Raw genomic sequence first — 14,372 nt, 5'->3', positions numbered from 1 at the left:
TAACAACAGTTTCCCATCATGCGAAGCCAGGAATTGGATGTTCCCTGCCTTCAGCCATATAGGCAGAGGTGTTCACTCAAATCATGTGCCAGGGAAGGAAGCCAGAAGCATCTTCACTATTAGTGGTTTGTTTTATTTTTCTATCCACATGTCCTTTCCTGTCAGAGCCCAGGGTCTCTGCCCCACACTTGCACTCACCCAGCTGCTGTGCTGCTTCTGCAAAGGAGATTAGTTGCACAGGCACCAGAGTGGCGGGGAAACCATAGAACTATTCTCTGCTCCCTGCCCCCTTATAATGACACATGATCAAACCACTGGCATCCTTGTAGTGAGGGGAAGGATTGAATGGCAAAAGGGCAGATTGCTGGTTACTGCAATTCAGGGGAGGGATAAATAATGGTCTTCAGGCACATAGCAGAACTATATTCAGCTTAGACACCTTGATCTGTGGAGGTGGCGAGCACAAGGACAGTGGGGTTGAGATAAACCACAACAAGGGTCAGGAGTGCATTGGGCTGGAATGAACCAAGGAGAACAAGAGAAATGACAGGTTAATCCCCACCAAATTGGCATATCTGGTAGTGAACTGGTGACAAATGGACTGTACACAACAATTAGTTCAGGGGTGTTTTTAGCATGCAACGGTCCCATGGGCTATATGCAGCTCAGTAGAATTAGGGGTTCCAGTTCTCTTTCCTTGAGTCCTGTTCATGCAGGAAGGTGTGGTAGGGCAGGGTGAGCTGGGCACACCCCCTTACATCACACTTGAGATGGCATCTCAAGGGCAGGGTCTGCTCTGTTTGGTCACTCAGATTAAGAGGTGATGGCCTGCTCTTCAGAGGTGCTGAGCACCTATAAAAAGAACAGGAGTACTTGTGGCACCTTAGAGACTAACAAATTTATTAGAGCATAAATTTGTTAAGTCTCTAAGGTGCCACAAGTACTCCTGTTCTTTTTGCGGATACAGACTAACACGGCTGCTACTCTGAAACCTGAGCACTTATAGTTCATCTTGCCTTCAACTGGAGTTCTGGGTGCTTAATGCTCCTACAAATCAGACCCTGAGTGAGATTTTAGGGCTCCATCCATGTGCCATCTACTGTTTATAACAGCAAATAAAAAAAAGAGAGTTTTCCAAGCTGCATTCTGTGAAATAACCCCCATCCCACATACAAATATAATCACAGTTTAAATGTCCCTTTGGCTGACTTTTTGGCTCCTTTTGGACCAATCCGCAGTCCCCAATGTCATGAGCTGAGCAGTCTGAGATCACTTCTGGGCAGATTGTAGTAAACAGGGTAGGATGTATCTAGTCAAATCTAGGCTCTGCGGTAGGCGGGGCTCTGCTATTCTATCCATCATGTCTATGCCGTAAAGGAGACTTTATTAGAAAGCAATAATAATACATAGTAATTACACAACTCCCTTCATCCAAGACATCTGCAGCACCTTTACACATCTTAATTAACAAAGTCTCACAGCACCCCGCAAGGTAGGTATTATTCACCCCATTTTGCAGACGGAGAAACACTTACCAAGATCTCAGATCAAGTCATTAGCAGAATCAAAAAAAGAACCCTGGATTCCTGGTTCACAATCTCCTGTTCTAACCCTTTAGACCAGGGGCACTCAGTAGGCAGACTGCGGGCCAAATCTGGACCCAGATGCTTTTGAACGGACCGCAAAATCTTTTTACTTATTTACCTATTATCATTATTGCTATTGCTGTGTGGAAAATGTTTCTCTGGAGTCTGCCCTTTGTCTATACCTTGACCAAGAAATTTGAGTCTTGACAAAAAAAAAAAGGACTACCCCTCCTTTAGACTATACGCTGTTGCCTTCCAAGCTATGCTATAGAAGGAGGGTGAGAGGAAGCCACTTATTGGCACATCGAAACAAGTAAAAATTGTAGGGATCTCTCAGCTCCATGACACATAGAGACCTCAGTGTCATTAACATCAACATGATTCAGCCTCTGGAGTACCATGCTCTGAACTACAAAAGATGAGTTCCATAGGAGGCACTGGAAACATCTGAAAGGCATGAAGATACCATGGGAAAAAGCTAATCCCTTCCATTCTCTTTCTCCTCCCTTTCAGACATGCTAGTGCACACTTCAGAAGTACACCTCTTTTATCCTTGGTACATCAATTCAGCAGGAAGGAGAGGGGAGAGGGAGAGGTAAGGGGAATGTTTTATCCTATCCTTTTTTCCTAATAACCCTTTCATTGCTGCTAGGACATTATGAGCCAGCGCCTCAGCAGGAGAAAACTAGTGGAGCTCCACGGACTTCAACTGAGCGACCCTGATTTATATCAGCTGAGATACTGACTGAAGAAGAAACAGGTGTTGGCACTGGGGTGGGTTGGCTTGTCTGTTTTTAATTGCTTTTGTTTCATTCCCTACATTCCGGTTGCTTTCTGCAGTGGAAAATACAGACGGCCTCCAATGGCTCAGCCACTGCCTACAGTACCCAGAGTGATTTGAGGATTTACCTCTAAAAACACTACAGCAGCACAGCTGCAGTGCTACCTACAGCAACAGGAGGGATTCTCCCATTGCTGTAGTTAATCCACCTCCCCGAGAGGTGGTAACTAGCATTGTCTACACCGGGGGCTAGATCTACACAGCTATGCCTGTCAAAGATGTGGATTTCTCACGCCCCAAGTTTTCAGTATAGACCAGCCCTGAATCTCTCCCTCATTCTCTATCTGTTGGTTTAACTGCATCAGTCAGAGGGGGTGAAAAATCCACACCCCAAGTGGCATCACTGAGCTGACCTAAGTTCTTGTGTAGACAATGCTAAATCGATGGAAGAATTCTTCCATCAACCTAGCTACCGCCTTTCAGGAAAGTGGATTATACTGTCTACAGTGTCTACACTGAACCACTACAGTGGCACCACTGTAGCATTTTAAGCCCTAGTCCTTAACAGTCAGTTTTGCTGGGAACTTATCCAGACTGGAAGGGAGGACTCTTCTGAGAAGGGAAATCTCTTTAACTAACAGAATGAAGTATTGCCAACCCCAAACGTTCAAGCACCATGAGTCAGGCCCCTAAAAAAAATCATGGGATTTAAAAAAGAATAATACATTGGGAGTTTTTTCTTTTGCCTTCTGGAAGAGGGCTATTGCTTCACATTTTCAAGCTCTTCTCCAGAACCTGGAGGGCTAGAAACTTTTTTTTTTTTTTAAATGAAAGCAGAGATTCCCATGTATTTATACAACTCCATGAGCTGGAGCTTTAAAAACAATGCTGAATATGAGACTCAAAAAAAAAAAATTGTAAGAGTTAGCAACATTGAGAATGGTAATGATTTTCAAAAGGAAAACAAATAAATCTGAGTGCCTCTCACATACACTGTAGCAATACATAGGCACGTGGCGCTGATCCCCAGAAACCAGAGGACAGCAATGCTAATTTAGATCTTTTCCCAGTGAGTTCCTTTCCCCACTCCCTTCAGCTGCCTTAGAGCAAAGAAACAACAGTTACCTAAACCACAGGGTACGCCTTCCTGCAGGCAGAGCTTATCTGCATCTACTGAACCTGAAACAGGCGTAGAACAGGGCAGGACAGGAAACCATACCACACCTCTGAGACAAATGTGTTTTCTTGACTCTGAACCCCAAAGCACTGATCCTGAATGCAAACAAGCTGGTGAAAATATGAAAAACACCTCTGCCTGTTACCTCTTGAGATGGGTGGAGTGCAGAATTCAGAGATACCAGATTGATTACAACGCAAAGCAAATAACAGAAAATCCTACAGGGTACAGAACAAAAATATGTTGAGTCTGTAGAATGTGGGCTAATTTATGCGATGGCATGTGTCCTAACATATCACATTTACACAAATGATAAGATGGAGAAAGACGTCTAGATTCTATCAAAAAAGATTGTATAATACTTTGATCTAAAAATAGGTCAGGTGCAAATACTTACCCTACATGAAACCTGCCTTAGATAGGGACAGTCTAACTTAAAAATTATTCTCATGCCACCACAATACACACAACAGTTGCTCATAGTGACCAGAAAATATATTCTGTCAAATGTTACAAGTTAGTGATTTGACTTTACAAAGGTGAAATCTTGAGCCTGATTTTCATACAAGCTGGGCACAACTTAGCCATATATCCTTGCAATTTCCTGATTTCAGGCACAATTGTGCTAGCTACAAGCATAAGTGAGGGCTCAATGTTTAGTGAAGTCCAAGGTGTGTACAGAAATGTGTATAGTACAATAGGTTACCTACATAACATTTGCAGTGGGAGATGGGGTTCATGCAGTTACGACAGTTCCACATGCAGATCAGATGTTTACACTGGCAAACTGGCCGAATGAACACGTAAATAACGATTTCTATCTAACTATTTGTGGGCACCAATATTTGGTTTGCTCTTGGAGTCATAGTAAATGAGCATGCATGGATGGAATTGCAAATGTGTTTCTAAGATGGCTTTCAGGTCTCCCTTACCAAATATCTGGCCCTTCATAATTGCAATGCTGCAGCTTTGATTAGGGATTTTTGGAAATGAATATACAGAACTCTAACAAACACAGCTTTCTTGTTTTCTTTGAATTTGGTAGTGAATTTTAGTGCTGCTGTAAGATGGACAATGCTGGCGAATGAAGACTTCTCTTTATGCACAGACTAGGTACAGCATGAACAATCAGTTGCACACATACAAAATGGGAAATGACTGCCTATGATGGAGTACAGCAGAAAGGGATCTGGGGATCACAGTGGATCACAAGCTGCATATCAGTCAACAGTGTAACACTGTTGCAAAAAAAGTGAACATCATTCTGGGATGTATTAGCAGGAGTGTTGTAAGCAAGACATGAGAAGTAATTCTTTTGCTCTATTTCGTGCTGCTTAGGTCTCAACTGGAATATTGTGTCCAGTTCTGGGTGCCACATTACAGGAAAGATGTGGACAAATTGGAGAACGTCCAGAGAAGAGCAACAAACATTATTAAAGGGCTAGAAAACATGACCTATGAAGGAAGATTGAAAAAAATGGGTTTATTTAGTCTGGAAAAGAAAAGACTGATCACAGTTTTCAAGTACATAAAAGGTTGTTTTTACAAGGAGGAGGGAGAAAAATTGTTCTTCTTAACCTCTGAGGATAGGACAAGAAGCAAGGGACTTAAATTGCAGCAAGGGAGGTTTAGGTTGGACATTAGGAAAAACTTCCTGTCAGGATGGTTAAGCACTGGAATAACTTGCCTAGGGAGGTTGTGGAATCTCCATCATTGGAGATTTTTAAGAGCAGGTTAGACAAACATTTGTCAGGGATGGTCTAGATAATACTTAATCCTGCCCATGAGTGCAGAGGACTGGACTAGATGACCTCTCGAGGTTCCTTCCAGTCCCATGATTCTATGAGCAATAGCAGTGCCCAGCCAACATGCCTCAGCCTCAAAGACAATAGCCCAGTCTCAATGATCTATTCCATTCTTGGCCTCTCTGATGGGAATACCAGCAAGCCTGCCATAGTACCAACTGAGAAGGTGGGTTTGGAGTGTACCCAGCTGGGCACTGGATTGAGATTATCATTGGATTTTCACATAAACCTTTGATCACAGCTTTTTATTTTGTCACACAGAGCACAGGACCTAGAGAAGCCTTTCCAAATCACAGTGAAGAAAGTTAAATCAGGCAGCAGTGAGGGAACGAATTAATTGAATCTTTTTAGGTTCTGGAGACTCTGAAAATTCTTATGGTTTACGATCTCAGCAGACACCAAGGATAAAACTCTCTCTCTGAAGCCCATCTTATGCCACCGGCAACTTTCAGTAAAGTTCCATTAGCCTTTGACATGTTTTCCATTTTATCTCCTGTTTGATCAATATTCCTTTAACTACATTGGCATCCTCAGATTTTCACTTTCTCCCTCTCAAATGCCTCACTGATGGTTTAAAGAGTTGTTGATGGAAACTTTTGGTCCCATCTATACCACAAATGGCTTTAATAAACTTATACTAGTGTGAGTAAAGTTAAGTTACTCATGTGTGTAGGTATTTGCAGAGTAGGGTCCTGATCGTCTAATGCTTTACGCTATGGCTATGTCTACACTATGAACTAATGTGATTCCCAGCTCATGTAGACATAATCATGCTAGCTCTACTCGGAGCTAGCACACTAAAAATAGCACTGTAGCTGCACTGGCATGAGCAGAAGCAGCATGGGACTAGCTCTACTGAGTACAAACCTGCCTGAACTCCTTGGGTATGCATGCAGCGTGTATTGTTGCTGCTGCTACCACTGCCCAGGCTATCCAGCTACACTACTACTTTCAGTATGCTAGCTAGCCCTGGTGAGCGCTAGCACAAATCTGTCTAGGTGAACTGGGAATCACACCTCTAGCTTGTAGTGCAGATGTAGCCTTACATAGCAGGATTCTTGTACATTGCAGTACCATGCCTGCTTAGGAGTATGGAGCAGATAGGCAGATAAGAAAGGTGGTACAATACACATCCACATTCATGATCAAATCCGTAGCCATAGTTCAATGGTGGGGGACAGCCCAAAAGAAAACTTTGACTTTTTATTCAGGGTGGTAGCCCTAAGTTTAAGGAAATTATAGGCTTTGCAGGCTCAGAAGGATAGTTAAAAGGACATTCAAGGGGTGCTATTGATTTAGGATAGGTTGAAATTCTAGATTTTGTTAAAATAAAATTCCTGCAATTAAAGTGAATAGGAGCATTTTTGTGAGAACTTGAAAAAAATGTGATGATAAGTTGTTGGTTTTATATAAATCTCCCCGTCCAGGATTCTGAAACATAACATAATGCTACCTTCTACAGGAGTTCCAGAAACAAGACAAGACAGGGACAAAACTGGCTGGAGACTCTTTTCATTGTCCAAAACTCAATGAAATGCAAAAAGTTAACCAACGGCTAATTGGTGAAAAATTCATTAAATATTTTATATCTTGCCAGATTGAATAATTTTAGATTCTAAAGTATTATCAATAACACAGAACATTGGCATTTCACGTATATGATTATTTTGGGTTAGTTACTTTTAAAATGAAATATATTTTATTTAGATACATAAATAGTTGAGGCTTGACACCTTAGATCAAATGCCCCTTTCAAGTACATCTTCTTATTCCCCAGGAGAAAAAAATCCAACAGTTTTCCATGGTGACTGTCACCGTTTTTGTTGGGAACCTAAAAGCCGCTCCATTCTATAACTTCCTTGATATCCACTTGACTGAGCCATGGAAGCAAAATAATGGCCATAGAATCTTTTATACAAAGCAAATAAAGGCTGGGCCTCTGTGTGTATAGGGACCCCCACCTAGCTTAGGGGGGAAAGGTCTCTAAGCACCAAAAAAACCAAAAATTCTTTCCCTTACTGCTACATGACCACATACAAGTCTTTCTAAAAGAGATAAAAATGCTCTTAGTTACTTTGATTTATTGGCAAATCCATAACATCAAATACCCATGAGATTCCTTTACATTACCAGGGAAGACAAGGAGGTTGCTGGTAGATGGCTATGTCAACACTGTGAATAAACCCATAGAATTGTGTTGTTTGCTTTTTAAAACATTGTTTATAGAGAATACTAAATGAGAACTAGGGCTTGAATGGTGAATGTTTAACAGGGGGCACAGACTCCCTCTGCCTAACTTCCTTCTAGGCCCATCTGTGTTGTCCTTATTTAGGAAAAACTCCCACTGATAATTTTGCCTGAATAAAGATGGCAGGATTTAGCCCTCTTGTATTTATCAAATTCATATTTAATGATAGTAACCAAGAAAACTGTGCTCCCCCGGCCCTTGTGTCTCTCCTGTTAAGCACTGACGGGAACAAGTTGGCCTCAGACAAGGAAAATGAGTTTCTGTGGGTTTGCACAGTGAGAATACTGCACAGACTTTTGCTCCAATTGGGCCAATAACTTCTAATGCATATAGAAATCCACTTGATGACAATAAAATTCACAGCATCCAGTGAAGCCTAACATGTTCCTCAACAATACTTGAATGTTAACTGGGTATGTCCCTCAGAATGGCAGCAGTTTATGCTCACTTTACACAGGGGTAAATGACTGGTCACACACAGTGCCGGGCAGTGGAGGATCAGACCGACAGGTGGGAAGTAGCAGTTCTTAAGCAATACTATCAAAGAACCAAGAGAAAAAAAAGGAAAAAGGAATAAAGGCATTTGTACTTGGGAGCACAGGGTCATCTCTTGTTTTTAATAGAGCCATAGGGCAAAATCCTTGCCCTACAACCCCATGCAATCCCATTGGCTCCACAGAGCGTATTATCCTAGATGTTAAAGATGGAAAAGACCAAATGGGTCACTCCTCCATCCCCTGGGAACCAGTGCAGATTGTTCCCTGCACTAGAGTCACAGTCACAGAGATTAAGCTCAGAAAGGAACATCAGATCATCTAGTCTGACCTCTTGCATATCACAGGCCACTAAACACTGCCCACTCACCTCCACTCCAAGCCCCACAACCAGAATTAGACCAAAATATTACAGCTCTCATTTTTTAGTGCTTTGTGCAGTCAAGTATTGAAAGTACCAAGTCATGGAACTTCTACAACTTCCCTGGAGAGGATATTCCACAGGCTAATAGGATATTCATTCCTAATCATCATCTTAATGTTTCACCCCATTACTCCTAGTTTTACCCTCATGCTCCACACTACATAATTCTTCTCCCTTATAGGTGCTCATGCCATTCAAATATTTGTAGGGGGCTGCGTAGGGAGTAGCCAGGGCAGAATCTGACCCATAAAAACTAGGCCCATAACTCAGAAAATCATTCTTATTAGGGACAGAACTTAAGCACTTAAACACATGCTTAAAGTTAAGCACATGCTTAAGTGCTTTCCTGAATCAGGACCTACAAGTGGAAAAGACCTGTTAGGTCATCTAATCCATCCTCCAGGCCTGGATTCAAATATCATTACTGCAACTCAAACTTTTCAGTGGGGTAAGATTATATTGTAACAACCAAACCTCCCAAGATAATACCCAAGCCAATCAACAACCAGCAGCAGCCAGTGCAGCACAGAATGATGGTGAAAGACAGAGACTGCCTGCTGCTCTGTTCTGAAATGTGGAAATGGAATAAAATGCCTCTGTCAATGTTTTCCCCCTTCCATTACATAAGGCATAGTAATCGCTACTGCTGTCTTGAAAACAAATGACAATAAATAAATTTGCTACTTTTTGAAATAAATGAAAATCCCACTAATGAGACTGAACAGGCATTGAACTGTAGATGCTGAAGCTAAAATACACTCAGCGGGATCTTGCCAGTGACTGACATTCCAGCCTGCAGATGACAAAATTGCAAATTCAGTACTTAGGACAGAGGAGTTTTTCCTCTGAGTTTTTTGTTTTGTTATGTCTGGGGCTGGGGGCCGTTTTGCAACTTGTAGCATTTTAGAGAAGCCTGTCAAACTGAAATAGAATTGTGTTTTTGAATTAATCAAACTGAATGTATTTGGGAGCTTTCAAAATGTACAGACTCTTCCTGTGTTCAACCATTTGTGAGAGAAAAGGAGGATTTAAGTAGGTCCCAGCTCATAAAGCAACCACAGTCTTTTCATTTATCTTTTATGTTAGGCAATTTGCCACTTAGGAGATGCTGAAAAACCCTTCAGCCAAACTAATAAAAAAAAAAAAAAAACCAACAGACAAACCTGCCAGAAAGGACAACTGAGAAAGGGTTCAGGGTATAAGCCAGTTAGATGAGTCCAGAATTGAAGACCTGGCTAGCAATCCACCAGAAAGAAAATTTCAGCCCTCTCCAATCTGTTAGAGGTCTCTTCAGGGATTCCTCCTCCAGCTTTGCATCTTGAGCTACTGCAATCAGTGTATTTAGTCTCTCTCTCTCTCTCTCTTTTAATTACATCCGTTATCTAGTGACTTTTAGTGCAGGCTCCTCTGGTTATTTACATGAACGATTAAGCCTTTTAACAAAGTTACACAGGAGTGTGGTGGCATGCTGATGAATTCCAAGTCCACTTCTACACTCAGAAAGAAGGAAATGGGAGTTTTTACTTCTGAACTTGTCCGAGGATAATTTCAGGGGAATGGTGTAATTGTCCCCGCATGGACAGACACACCCTGACCCAATCCCATACTTATGTTTAGCGTTAAAGTCAAAAACAGGCAACGAGGGGGAGAGTTTCTATCTGGGTGTAATAGACAGTCACTTCTCAACAACAGCGAAACTAAAGCAAAAGCGAACCTCCCCAGAAAGGGACGCGACTCATTTTTTTACAGGTCCCCGTCATTATCATACAAGACACCAGACATGAATCCCCTTCCCGCTCTACTCCGGGCAGGAGAGCAGAGTTCACTGGGACTGTGACTCGGGGCTACAGAGGGAGGCATTTAGATCACTTTGCATTAAAGGGTTTTCTTAGTTTAAATCAAATTCTGCTTCTACTAGCAATGCTCTTTCCAAAGCGCTCGCATGCCTTCCCCCCACCACACACGCCCACCCCCCACCCCCACACACACTCCTCCCCCCCCCACCGCCGCCCCCACCACACACACACGCCCCCACCACACACACACACACCTCGCCGCCCCCAACAAGCACATGAACCACACACACACACACACTCGTGTCCCCCCAAACCTCTGCCCCAACACACACACTTAACTGCACAACCCGCTCAAGTATTGTGAACACGCCTCTGCGTAACTATCACGATAGGCATCCTGTAAAAACCACACCGGCAAAGCTGCAGCGACCACTGGGCGCACTTGCGCCAAGTGCCCCCCTGTCCCTGGGACCCACTCGCTGCCCCCCGGGGGAGAGCGCCTACCTCGTGGGCACCGCACAGCAGGGCTGCATAGGAGGCGCCCACCCACGTGCCCCATGGCAGACCCCAGCTTGAAACTTACTGTGTCCTCCCAGCTGCCCCGCGCCGGTGCCTTGGGGACCCCCAGGCTGGACGCGCCGTGCGCTCCAGCTACCCCCCGCCGGTGCCCATTGGAGACCGCCCCCCCCCCGCGCCCTGCACCCCAGCACTCACCGACTGCAGGAAGCGCAGGGTGCCCACATAGTCCCGCTCCGTGCTCAGGATCTCTACGAGGACGCAGAGGCGGAGGCGCAGCTGGCGGTCCGAGTCCTTAGGGCAGCCGGAGGGGTCCGGGGCCGTGGGGCCCCGCGCTGGCTGCGCTTCCATGGTGCTGTCGCTTCCCTAGCCGGCTGCGAGCGCTGGTGCCGCCTGCTCTTCCTGCTCCGTGGCCGGCTCAGGCTCCCTCCATCCCCGTGCGGTGCCTGGCGCTGCTGGGCACGGAGCCTCCAGTGGAGCCGCCCCGGGAAGGGAGCGCTCCGTCCGGCTACAAAGTCCGGCTGCCCGGGGGAGCTCGGCTCCGGGACATGGCGGGGACAGCGGCAGCAGCGCGCGGCGCGGCCAGCACTGAATGGAGCGGGGAAAGGGAAGCCCCAGCGCCGAGGGAGGGAGGGAAGGAGGCGGGCGGGGGAGAGGGAGGGGGCCTGAGCCCGGCTCCCGAGGCGAGGGCTGCAAGCAGGAGGGGGGAGAGAGAGGGCAAGGCGCAGCCAGTGGTACAAGTGCAGGGAGAGGGAGACAGACACACACAGAGAGACTGAAATACACACAACTAGAGCCACAGACAGTCAGTGTCCCCATAGATACACATGGAGCGAAACACACACACAGACTAGCCAGTATATCCACAGAGACCTACAGCGAAATAAACACGCAAACAGAGAAATACACACAAATACACGGACACACACACGCAGCTACACAGAGAAATACACATAGGTAAAGGAATGTGTGCGCACTCAGAAAAATATACACACACGCTACACACACACAAAGAAATCTGTACAGACAAACACACACCGAGATAAAAACACACACAAAGAAATATACACACCGAGAGGCACACAAATATGAAGAAAGGGATAAATATATGCATACACACAGATTACAACAAAAATACACACAGACAAGCAAATACACACATACACAAACACATAAATACAAAAGGCAGCACTTGGCGTACACGGCCACATACACATGCTTGAAAAGAGATGACGCTGAGCTGACACACTGATAGACACAACTACCCCGTTCCCATATCTATATGCAAACAGATACACATATATACAAACATACACACATGGAGAGATGATCCATTTAAAATTGTGACGTTTGACGTGTTTGTGGTTTGGTCACACACTTTTCCCATCGCAGAGCACAGTACACAGGGAAAATACTTTCTTAATGTGAACCAAACAAAACGTGACGCTTTAGAAAAAACAGTTGGTCAGGTAAGTGTATGTGCAGAGTGGAACTGGGCAGGTGACTCAAGTCATAGCACACACAAATGGGACAGACCCTGAGCGGGTGCAAATTGGCATCGTTCCCATTGACTTTAAGGGAGTTGTGTTGATTCAATGTCTCAAATGGCTATTGAACCATAACAAAGCAGCGTAACAGCCCTGCAGTCTCCAGGCTGCCAGTGTTAATACATATTTATTTCCCTTTTAAAAATATTTTAACATCTCCAGGGAAAAATTATGAAAGAATGAAGAAATGTTAATGTGAGCTATTAATAATTAATTATGACTTATTATTTATGATTTTATTTATATTACCACCAGAAGAATGGAGGAAAACTTATTAGATACATATTTAGGATCCATCTAGCTTATCTACAAGCCAACCAAAATGGTCATTACCTTCTTAATTTTAACAGTAAGCTTTTGTTCTTTCTAGAGCTCCTTTAGTCAAACCTTTAGGAACATTTTCTGTTTAGAAGCAAAAAAATGATGCCAATGAAAGATACACCTTGTCATCCTGAGGTTGCTTTAGGGTCCATATCATATTACATGAAATAAACAAATCTATTCAATAAAGACACAGTTGAAGTTGGCTGCAGATTTCTGGTATAACTGAGAGATCTAGGATGTTTTCATTCCTAGCTGGATGACAATGTCCATTTTAAGGAGGTAGGGATTGTTCAGGGGGAATAGGGGGGATATGTTGGTTTGAGAGGTTGCCTGCACAGTATGAAAACATTTGTTTTAGTTTAATATCAAACACACACATGCACAAGTGCACGCAACAGAAGGCCAGATCCTTAAATGCTGTAAGCCCCCTTGTGCCATCATGGTGCCACAAGTGGATTTAAGGCTGCGCTAACAGCAAAGCAAATCCCCAAGCAAAGTAAAGTGAGCCCTGAGGACTACACCACCTGCTCATAGTCCACCACCATAGGGGCTGTCCCAGAAGGTGGAGGAGGTTTGTCTAGAGTCCTTCTGTACTTTGGTAATCCTGGGCACGTGTAATGGCTCCTACAGGGGCCTTTATTCCTGGTGTAAGTTGGAGCAGCCCTGCAACTTGTTCCAGCAGCCAATCTGACACATGGCTGTCCTGGGATTGGGGGAGGCAGAAAAGTGGCAAAAAGTTATGAGTGTCCCATGCTCTTCCTCAGGTGTACGAGCAGTGCTCTGGTGCAACAGAAAATGGAGCCCAGAGTGTGCATTAGAGTTAGCCAGAAAACTGAATTTTAATTCTGTGAAAATATTCACGTATTCAGACATATTTTTCATCCTGAATCCTAACAAAAGGCCAAAAACTCAAAAATGTTTGCAACACTGAAATCCTACAATATTTCATTTTGGACATGCAGTTTCTGAACAGCAGCAGGGTAGGGGTGCAGCTTTGGGGATTTTGAGCTCCCTTGGACCCCTCAGCTGCCCTCCTGGTGGCCTGCAGTGGAGCCAGGGACCCTGGAAGCTGTGGCAGCTACTGACTGGAACTGACATGACCCTTGATGTTTTCACCACAGCCCACCACTGAATAGCAGCCATGAAACTGTGGAGACTCTCATTATCAAGTTAACAACAATCTGGTCAGTTTCATGACTGCTCTTAAGTGTTTGGCAGCGGTGAAAGCCTTGGAAGTGCCAGCTCCCAAATGAAAGGTTCCTGGCTCAGCGGGCTGCCAAGAAACCAGGTAGGCAAGCTGGCAAGAAACCAGTCAGGTTCTACGGAACTCTGACTGGCGTCCACCAGAAGACCACTGAAAAAGAACTGTTTCCACAAAACATTTTCTACCAAAAATGTTTTGTCAGGATTTTGCCAACCTGCTTTAGAATGTCTATAGGCAGGCAGACAGACAGACACGTTTTATGTCTTGATACACTGCGACACCACAATCTGCCTCCATAATTGTAATATTAAGAGACCAGGCTTTTCTGAAGTGCATCGCCCCCAAGTGTCAGTGCTCAGTGTGGGAAGAAAGATGTAGAGCTCCTATAACTCTATAGGCAGGCGGTCTGAGAGAAGAGCAGTAGGGGAGATGGGAGAGCAACGGAAGTACTGTAACACTGCAATGCAGGT

At 44.3% G+C, this 14,372-nt stretch overlaps 1 protein-coding gene across 3 annotated transcripts in view; it reads right to left on the bottom strand.

Annotated features, from left to right (window-relative positions):
- The window catches only part of PREX1 (phosphatidylinositol-3,4,5-trisphosphate dependent Rac exchange factor 1), a 220,400-nt gene extending 208,962 nt beyond the window's left edge, over positions 1-11,438 (bottom strand). For 2 of the 3 annotated variants that reach the window (XM_034786896.1, XM_034786897.1), the window contains exon 1: positions 11,026-11,438. In XM_034786896.1, the coding sequence (XP_034642787.1) occupies positions 11,026-11,178 (153 nt within the window). In that variant the 5' untranslated portion in view covers positions 11,179-11,438. The remainder of the gene's footprint in view (positions 1-11,025) is intronic. The other variant, XM_034786895.1, reaches the window with a different exon arrangement.
- Positions 11,439-14,372: the final 2,934 nt, after the last annotated feature.

Source organism: Trachemys scripta, chromosome 12 (assembly GCF_013100865.1).
Source record: "Trachemys scripta elegans isolate TJP31775 chromosome 12, CAS_Tse_1.0, whole genome shotgun sequence".
NCBI lineage: Eukaryota > Metazoa > Chordata > Testudines > Emydidae > Trachemys > Trachemys scripta.
This window is presented reverse-complemented; position numbering and strand designations above follow the sequence as displayed.